The sequence below is a fragment of the Nicotiana attenuata genome, chromosome 1, assembly GCF_001879085.1.
Source record: "Nicotiana attenuata strain UT chromosome 1, NIATTr2, whole genome shotgun sequence".
NCBI lineage: Eukaryota > Viridiplantae > Streptophyta > Magnoliopsida > Solanales > Solanaceae > Nicotiana > Nicotiana attenuata.
Genome location: NC_031989.1, coordinates 85,086,574 through 85,097,203, shown reverse-complemented (window position 1 = coordinate 85,097,203; position 10,630 = coordinate 85,086,574). Strand labels below are relative to the sequence as shown.

General features: G+C 42.0%; 1 protein-coding gene across 1 annotated transcript; it reads right to left on the bottom strand.

Annotated features, from left to right (window-relative positions):
- On the bottom strand, window positions 9,708-10,115 carry LOC109242130 (RNA-directed DNA polymerase homolog; the record flags this gene model as incomplete). The annotated part of the gene is made up of 1 exon (XM_019408966.1): window positions 9,708-10,115. A coding segment is annotated over exon 1 (408 nt), but the record flags the coding sequence as incomplete, so codon positions are not given.

Genomic DNA, 10,630 nt, shown 5'->3' with positions numbered 1-10,630 from the left:
GAATCTCTTATACTGCTCATCCTTTTGATATTTGGCCAATCTCCGCGGGAAAAGTGCTGGCGGTCGCTTCTTTCCCGTCACATGAGTTAGATCCTGCTCGGGCACTTTTTCTAATGCCTTCTCTTGCACTTTCTCAGTCTCCTTTGAAACTTCTTACTCTTTGCTTAGTTCCTCCTGACCTGGCTGCACTCTTACTTCTGTTAGCTCAGTTGAATCATCCACCTCAATTGACACTGGAACAAGTATCTCAGTTGGTCGACTTTCGCGAGCAATTTCTTGCTCTAGATCAAGATCTCTACCATTTCTCAGACTCACAGCCATTAGCTGCTTCAGACCCTGCTCTTTCGGATTAACATGTGTGTCTGCCAGTAATGTCCCTTGAGGATGATTGTTAAGGGCCATGGATATTTCCCCTAGTTGAATCTTAATGCCCTTAATAGCTGAGTCATATGATACTACCTTTTTGTGCATCTGGTGTGCCTTTTCTTGCATTTGGTGGACATTTTCTTCCATTTTTCCGCTAGACCAAATGAGTTGTTACAACATTCCTTTAATGTCAAACAACATATCTTTTTGTCGCACTATCTATTGCTTTTGAGGTTGTTGATAAGCTAGTTGTTGATTCTGCTGATTGTACCCTTGTTGCCTTTCATAAGGCACAGCCTGACCCTATGGTCATACAGCTCCAGGATTGTTATTATTATTGTACTGCTACTGTGTTGGCCTATCTTGTTGATTATGTTGTCCCCAAGTCTGAACACATTGTCTTTAGCCTCCGTAGTTGCCGACATAGTTCATATTCTCTTGATAGTTCTGATTGTCACTCTCACCACTCCACGAGCGCATATATGGCTGATTAATGCATGGTGTGCATAATCCTCCATTTGTCGTGTAAACTATATGCACCTACTTCTTGCCTAACTCATCAATCTTTTTGGTTAGGACACTCAATCGCGTCATCATAGTAGCCATATTCTCAGCCATAGAGTTGTTTAGGTATAGAGCTACTGAGTGAACTACATGAGTGATTATAGAGTCTCTTTTCATCCATCTTGAGTTTTGAGCCATATTATCAAGTAAGACCTTACATTCTCTGAATGATTTTCTGAAAAATGCTCCACCTGCTGAAGCATCAACATTGGCTTTCAAGCTGTCTGCCAATCCCATGTAGAACATTTTCCCCAACATCTGATCAGGAATGCCATGGTGTGGGCACTTGAACAACATCACCTTGAATCTCCCCCACGTTTCTTGCAGTGTTTCAGCTGGTTTCTGTCTGAAGCTCAATATCTCATCAACTTGCTTGGCAGTCTTATTGGGTGGGTAGAATTTATTCGAAAACTACTTGACTAATTCCTCCCAAGTAGTGATGTAGTTTATAGGGAGCAAATTGAGCGAAGTCTAAGCTTCTCCCGTCACTGAGAATGGAAACAACAACAATCTTGTTGCTTCCGCTGTCACATTCGGTTGCTTTTCCGTGACACAAATTGATATAAATGTTTTAGATGCTGTTGTTGATATTCAATGTAAGACCCCAAGAACAGTCCTTGTTCAGCAACAAATGTAGCATATTGTTTGTAATTTGAAAAAGTTTCGCTTGTATCGGAGGGACTGCAGTTGCGGTTGCCAGGTTTTTAGTGGTGGGTTGCGCCCAATCATACATGGCTGCTTCTGGCACAAGAGGTGCCACACCCTGATTATTCGGGTCATTCACATTATTTCTGTTGTTTAGGTTGTCTATTACGTCACCCATGTCTAGTTCGATTCATTATGTTGAGTTCTGTTGTCGTTTGTCATTCTTGTTTGATCGATTTAGTGCCTTGAAAGATTTCTCAGGGTCCAGTAATGATTTAAATAATTCACCAATTCTTGATGAGTTTCTAGGCATGCACCTGTAAAACACAAGACTACAAATGTTATAGTTTCAATATAATGGATTTCAAGTCCAGAAAGCTGACTATACTAAGAATTCTAACAATTCTTAGCCATAATTAATAACACTGTTAAGTCCCCGGCAATGGCGCCAATATAATATCGGTTTACAAGTCCGGAGTCGAATCCCACGGGGAATTAACTTACTAATTACAACAACTAGTTTCGCACGAATCATGTAATCAACCTTCAGAAGTATTAAACAACGATTTGAATATTTACTAACTAAGAGCAAAGTAATTCAAATGCAGTAATTTATAACTAACAGAGCAAATGTTGTGGACAAGATTTGGAAAAGTCTAGGGTTATGATTTCCCCTATTGTCAGAATCATCCACGCTGTGTTTCCTATAAATTCGCCTAAGTATTCTCTATTGATCGTGAGTATTTTGGGTGTCGTAATTCTCTACCGAGTAACTACCACAATTTACTAGACGTATTCTTCCAAACTGCGCTAGCTGACACTAATTTACCGCTCACTATGATCGCATCAAGGTTCCGCTATTCCTAATACCACCTTTAAACATTTCGTGAATATTCTCATATACGTTAGGAGTGATGTTGTTCAACAACTACTTAAGTGTGTACCATTTTCCAATCAATACACACTAAATAGGCACAGCCAATTAAGAGCTCTTCAATCAACCACAATAAAAAAGTAGTTGAACAAGTACAGAAAAATCAAAGGCAAATCTATATTAAACCTAGTAGATCCTCCAATAGGTTCCATCAAAACTTAATTTAAAGAGTTTAGCTACTCATAAATGTATCAACATCATCACGATGCTCAAAGACATTAAACTACAAAGTAAAGAGATAAACGGAGGGAATCTCATTTGATTCTTGCTCCACATTGCTTAGTAGCCTTTTTCTTCTCAAAAATAGTCTCCCCCCTCCCCTCTCAACTCATTTGGGGAGTATTTATATGTTAGAGCCGAAATACCTCAATCCAAATCTGGGTTGGAGTCTTTTAACCCGCAACATTAATCACCATGCTATAGACCTTGCGAGGCTAGGCTTATAGCGCGGTCGGCCTGGCTACAGAGTTGGTTACTCTGGGCCTGTAGCGCGGTTAAGCTGTCTATGGAGCTGGCTATTTTTGGTCTGTAGCACGGTAAAGTAGGCTATAGAGCTGGCTATGCTTGGCCTATAGCACAGCTTGGGTACTTGGTGATATTTGTACTCTTTGTTTGCATTTTGTCCTTTTTATCTACAACTTTGATTCGACTCTTTCTTTCTGATGCTCCTACACATAAAAAATACAGTTTAGCTCAAATGCCGCACAATTAATCACTACACCAAAAAAATATAGGGCGAGTAATGTACTAAAAGTATAGGATTTTGGACGAACATCATGTGGCTTGGTTTGATTTTGAATAAAAAAATTCGAACCAAACTGACATAAATATATAATTTTTATATACACTTTTAGAACTTTATATAGAATTTGTTTGTAAAAAATATCAAGAAATATTTATGATTCTCTCATGGTATGAAATATTTAATAGAACTTTAAAGTGCACTCATTTTTACTTACTTTAAATAATTATTAATTTTGGCTTGTATCATCATTGTTTTTATCAAGTGTTATTGATGCATCAATCGTTTTGTTCTTTCATATTCATATATCAAGATCTATTAACCTCGTTCATCTTTTTCATATTTAAAATAGTATTTTAATGATAATTTTTAAAATTAAATAGAACATATTATTATTTAGGTTTTATATTTATGCTTGTATTTAATTATTAAAATTTGGTTAAGCTTGAAAGTGTACATCAACGAAAAATTAGTGTTAGACTAAGAAAATAACTTCACGTGTTAGTAAAAAAAGCTCTCCCATAAGGGTAAAAAAAAAAAACAAAGTTAGTTACCAAAAAATAAAACTCTCATAAGAATATTTTAATAGATCATATGTTTGTCAAATCTTTTAATTTTTATTAAACATATATTCACTTATCAAAACATTTTCTATAACTCCAACAAAGAAGATTGATACTATATTCATGTAACAAAAAAAAAAAAAAAAAAAAAAGAAAACCCCCCAATAAAAAACCAATAAAATCGAACAAAACAAACCGATATAGTTGGTTTAATTTGGTTTAGACAAAAATCAAACTAACCCGACTCATGTACACCCTTACTCAGTATATCATAACGAGCATTGATCGTTTAAAAATGTATATGCTAAAAGGGTTTAGAGTATCGAAGCAGTTTTACGCATTGTTAAAGGGAAAGATGAGCAAAGTTTTATCAGAAGTGCTATTTCATATCAAAAGTATTTCCTACCAATAGTACCGGACCGATCAATTTTATTGATTATTATTCTAATTTCGTTTAATACAGTAATTGAGATGACTAACTATAACTTAAAAATGGTATTTCTCTCCTGATAATATTAAAATGTACACAATAAAAGTGATATGAAGAAAGTTTCTTTTGTTCTGTATTAATTTATCATCAACCATTTGTGGTTTCAATAGTATTATAGAACATCTTCGATCTCTACGTATTTTGTAAATTAAGGATCTCTTGTGCTTGCACTCGAGTATTGTAGACTACAAGTTAAAAATAAATGATAGGTTATATAACCTTGTTATGTTTTGATAATGTAACAAACTTAATAATAAGAGCCCGATAAGGAACCTGTTACACATCCTCAAATACTTAACAACAACAAGTCTCAAGTCATGGACGTGGTTCAACTCTTCAAAGTCAATGGAACAACAGAGGGAACAGATGGCCACTAGTTCCTGTCACGACCCAATCCCCGGTCGTGATGGCGCCCAACCTATTGCGGGGCAAGCCCGACCTTTCAACAATATTTCCCACATTGGATGGTTCATAATTTCAAAGCACTGATATTAATGAAAAAGCCATTTTTATCAAAAATTTAGGGATACTGAACAATACGCGGAAGTTTAACAAAATAATGAAAACATAAATCCCAAACTAGGACCCGGTGTCACGAACATGAGCCTCTAATACAGAGTTCCCACCTAATACAGTCTGTCTAGGATAAAATGCGGAATGCAAGAGAATAAAGAGAGGAGGGAGAGACGAAGGCTGCGAACGCCATGCAACTACCTCAATGCTCCCCGATGCTGCTGTGCTGCTAAATAATCCTCACTCAGCCTGTGACGCACCTAGATCTGCACATAACGTGCAGGGAGTAAAGTGAGTACTCCGACTCAGTGAGTAATAAACATAAATAATGGCTGAAGATAAGAAATCGCTGAAAAACACAAGGCAAACTATAACTGGCAGTACCAAACCTTTAACAGTAAAACTAACAAGTCAATGAGATAATAGTACAGAAAGGACTATGCCAGGTAAAACAGGTAAGTAATAATGCATGAATGCAATGCAATGCATGTGCCGGTACACTCAGGTACCCACTGCGGCGTGTAGTCCGAGCCAACCATATATATTTATCATCGACGACGCTCACTGGGGGTGTGTACAGACTCCGGAGGGGCTCCTACAGCCCAAGCGCAAATAATCAAGCCATCTCGTGGCACCAACCAGGCCCTCGGCCTCAATATCAATATAGTACTGCTGCGGCGTGCAGCCCGAGCCAACCATATATCTAGAAATCACTATAAGCCTCTTGGGCATTATAAATCAGTAATTCACAGCCCAAAATATCATTTAAAATGTCATTTAAGTTTTCAAATCTGAGAAAAAGAGGCTGAGTTTGCAAAGTAGTACTTAAAACCTTGGGATGAGGTTAAACAATATGCAAAGTATGCAAAATCAGTGATATCAATCCTTGAAGGATTCGAATAGCCGGCACGAAGCCCAAATACAACAGTCAAATCCAAATAACGATGATTTCCAACAAGTTCTAGTAGAAAAACACAGTAAAACATCACCGAGACGGACCATGTCACAATCCCCAATAACAAACGACCCTGCACTCATCATAGAGCGCGTGCCTCGCCTCAATATAGCGCTACGATGTGAAATTCCGGGGTTTCAAACCCTCAGTTCATCATTTACACCTATTACTCACCTCAAGCCGGCCCAAAGTCTAGCTCGCTATGCCTTTTCCTCTCGAATTGACCTCCTCGCGCGTCAAATCTGATTAAACCCACAAGGAATACATTACAATAGACTAAGAGATATAACCCAATCGAAAAGACTCGAAAAAACATCGAAAATCACGAAGTTGGCAAAACCCGAGCCCTGGGCCACTTCTCGAAAAATTATTAAATTTACTTCATCGGATTCCTCGTCTCGCCACGAGTCCATGCATATCAAATTTATCAAATTCGGAGTCCATTTGACCTTCCAAATTCCATTTTTAACTTATAATTCTCAAGCCCTAACTTACCCTATTTTTGATGAATTTCCACTAATTTCGATGTTAAATCTACCATAAACTCGAATTATTAGGCCAAGGGACTTACCTCCAATCGATTCCCAGTCGAAACTCTCAAAAAAATCCTCGCCCAAAGCTCTCAAGGTCGCTCAACAATGGTGGAAAATACCCCAAGCTCGCGGATGAAAAATGATATTTTAACCCTTCTGCCCAGTCGACTTTCGCTTCTGCGGCCAAATTCCCGCTTTTGCAGATTCTCATTAAAAATTCCCATTCCGCTTTTGCGGCTAAAACTCCGCTTCTGTGGAGCTCCCTCCTATGACCAAAACCGCTTCTGCGGTTAACCGTCCGCTTCTGCGGACCCACTGATGCGATTATCGTTTCGCTTCTGCGAAACTACCCTACCAGACCATGGACCGCTTTTGCGACCTATCACCCGCTTCTGCGGTCCATTTCTGCAGAAGTAAAAATACCAGATACCAGCAATATGAACCTGCAACAAATTCTAAAAACTTCCCGTTTAACCACCCGAATTCACCCCGAGGCCCCCGGGACCTCAACCAAAAGCACAGACATGATCCAATACCCTATTCGAACTTGTTCCAATCTTAAAAACACATCCAACAACACAAAAATCCTCATTTCCCATCAATTTCAAGCCTAGGTTCTTCAAATTCTTCCGAAACTCACATTCAATCAAAAACCCAACCAAATCACCTCCGAATCACCTGAAATTTTGCACGTATATCCAGAATCACCTAACAAAGCTACTGCAACTCTCGGAATTCCATTCCGAGCCCCGGATCAAAATCTCACCTACCAACCGGAATTTCCCAACATACTAACTTCGCCAATTCAAGCCTAATTCTACACCGGACCTCCAAAATCACTTCCGATCACACTCCTAAGTCACAAATCATCCCCCGAAGCTAACTGAATCACTGGAAATCACATCCGAGCCCTCTAACTCATTAGTCCACATCCGGTTGACTTTTCCAACACAAGCCTTCCTTAAAGAGACTAAATGTCTCCTTCTCCACCAAAACCAAACCAATTCAACTCTAACTCTCCAAATGCCGATAACGAAACATGTAGAAGCAATAAATGGGGAAATCGGGGTGGAAACACATGAGACGACGGGTCGGGTCGTCACTTCCTCCCGAACTTAAACAAACGCTCGTCCTCGAGCGGGGCAAGAAACATACCTGAAGCCTCAAATAGGTGGGGATATCTGTTCCGCATCTCCTGCTCGGTCTCCCAGGTAGCCTCCTCCACGAGCCAACCTCTCCACTGCACCTTCACTGAAGCTATATCCTTTGATATCAATTTCCGAACCTGACGACCCAAAATGGCCACTGGTTCCACATCATAGGTCAAATCATCATCCAACTGAACCGTGCTGAAGTCTAACACATGAGACGGGTCCCCAACATACTTCCGGAGCATAGAAACATGGAATACCAGATGAACCCCCGACAAGCTGGGTGGCAAAGCAAGCATATAGGCCACCTCCCCAATCCTCATAAGTACCTCAAAAGGCCCAATGAACCGCTGACTCAACTTCCCTTTCTTTCCAAACCTCATAACGCCCTTCATGGGAGAAACCTTCAACAAGACCTTCTCGCCCACCATATAGGATACATCTCGAACCTTCCGGTCCGCATAACTCTTCTGACGCGACTGAGCTGTACGAAGTCTCTCCTGGATCACTTTCACCTTCTCTAAGGCATCCTAGACCAACTCTGTCCCCAATAGCCTAGCCTCGCCGGGCTCAAACCATCCAACCGGAGATCTACACCGTCTCCCATATAAGGCCTCATACGGCGCCATCTGAATACTGGATTGATAGCTGTTGCTGTATGCAAACTCTGCAAGTGGCAAGAACTCAGCCCAAGAACCTCCAAAATCAATAACACAGGAACGCAACATGTCTTCGAATATCTAGATAGTACGCTCGGACTACCCGTCCGTCTGAGGATGAAACGCTGTGCTCAACTCCACCTATGTACCCAACTCCCGCTGAAAAGTCCTCCAAAACTGGGAAGTGAACTGAGTACCCCTATCCGAGATGATAGAAACCGGGACCCCATGCAACCGAACAATCTCCTGGATGAAAATCCCTGCCAGCCGTTCCGAAGAATAGGTAGTACACACCGGAATGAAGTGCGCGGACTTGGTCAGCCGATCCACAATTACCCAAATCGAATCAAACTTCCTCGAGGTGCGAGGGAGACCACTCACAAAATCCATAGTAATCCTCTCCCACTTCCACTCTGGAATATCCATCCGCTGATGTACACCACCGGGCCTCTGATGCTCATATTTGACCTGCTGACAGTTGAGACACCGAGCTACATAACTCACAATATCTTTCTTCATTCTCCTCCACCAGTAGTGTTGCCTCAAATCCTGATACATTTTCGCGGCACCCGGATGAATGGAATACCGCGAGCTGTGGGCCTCCTCTAATATCAACTCCCGAAGCCCATCCACATTGGGCACGCAAATCCGGCCCTGCATCCTCAACACGCCCTCATCATCAATAGTCACATCTCTGGCATCACCATGCTGGACCCTGTCCTTAAGTACAAGCAAATGCGGATTATCATACGGGCGCTCTCTAATGCGGTCATACAAGGAAGACCGAGAAACCACACAAGCCAATACCCGATTAGGCTCTGAAATGTCTAACCTCACCATCCGATTGGCCAAAGCCTGGACATCGACTGCAAAGGGCCTCTCCCCAACTGGAATGTACGCCAAACTACCCATACTCATCGCCTTCCGGCTCAAAGCATCGGCCACTACATTGGCCTTTCCCGGATGATATAGAATGGTAATATCATAGTCCTTGAGCAACTCAAGCCACCTCCGCTGCCTCAAATTAAGGTCCTTCTGCTTGAACAGATGCTGAAGACTGCGGTGATCCGTGAATACCTCACAAGATACGCCATATAAGTAGTGCCTCCAAATCTTCAAAGCATGAACTATAGCAGCCAACTCCAAATCATGTACAGGGTAGTTCTTCTCATGGGGCTTCAACTGATGGGAAGCATATGCAATAACTCTACCCTACTGGATCAACACACCTCCGATCCCCACTCTCGAGGCATCGTAATATACTGTGTAAGAACCTGAAGCTGATGGCAGAACCAACACTGGAGCTGCGGTCAAAGGTGTCTTGAGGTTCTGAAAGCTCTCCTCGCACTCGTCCGACCATACAAATGGTGCACCCTTCTGCGTCAACTTGGTCAAGGCGAAGCAATAGATGAAAAACCCTGGACTAACCGGCGATAATAACCCGCCAAACCGAGGAAACTCCGAATCTCTGTGGCTGAGGACGGTCTAGGCCAACTCTGCACCGCCTCTATCTTCTTTGGATCTACCTGAATACCATCGCTGGACACCACGTGCCCCAGGAAAGCCACAGAACCAAGCCAGAACTCACACTTGGAGAACTTTGCATAAAACTTCTCCTCCCTCAATCTCTGTAATACCACTCTGAAATGCTGCGCGTGCTCCTCCTGGCTACGCGAGTATACCAGGATGTCGTCAATAAAAACAATCACAAATGAATCCAGATACGGCCGGAATACGCTGTTCATCAGGTGCATGAATGCTGCTGGGGCATTAGTCAACCCAAAGGACATAACCAGAAACTCATAGTGCCCATATCTAGTCCTGAAAGCAGTCTTCATAATATCTGAATCCCTGATCTTCAGCTGGTGATAGCCTGAATGGAGGTCAATCTTGGAGAATACCCTTGCCCCCTGGAGCTGGTCAAACAAATCATCAATACGGGGTAGTGGATACTTGTTCTTCACTGTCACTTTGTTCAGTTGCCTGTAGTCAATGCACATTCTCATTGTGCCATCCTTCTTCTTCACAAATAAGACCGGTGCACCCCACGGCGACACACTCGGACGAATAAACCCTTATCTAGGAGTTCCTAAAGCTGATCCTTTAGTTCTTTCAACTCCGCTGGTGCCATGCGATATGGAGGAATGGAAATGGACTGAGTGCCCGGCACCAGGTCAATACCAAAATCGATGTCCCTGTCCGGTGGCATGCCCTGCAGGTCTGTTGGAAACACATCAGGGAAGTCCCTCACAACGGGAATATAATGAAGGCTAGGATTCTCGGCTCCGACATCTCTCACGAAAGCCAAATATGATATGCAACCTTTCCCAACCATCCGCTGGGCCTTTAGGAAAGAAATCACCCTACTAGGAACATAGTCAGTCATGCCACGCCACTCAATCCTCGGAACACCCGGTATAGCCAACGTGACTGTCTTGGCATGACAGTCCAGAATAGCATGGCATGGAGATAGCCAGTCCATGCCCAGAATAACATCAAAATCTACCATGCTCAA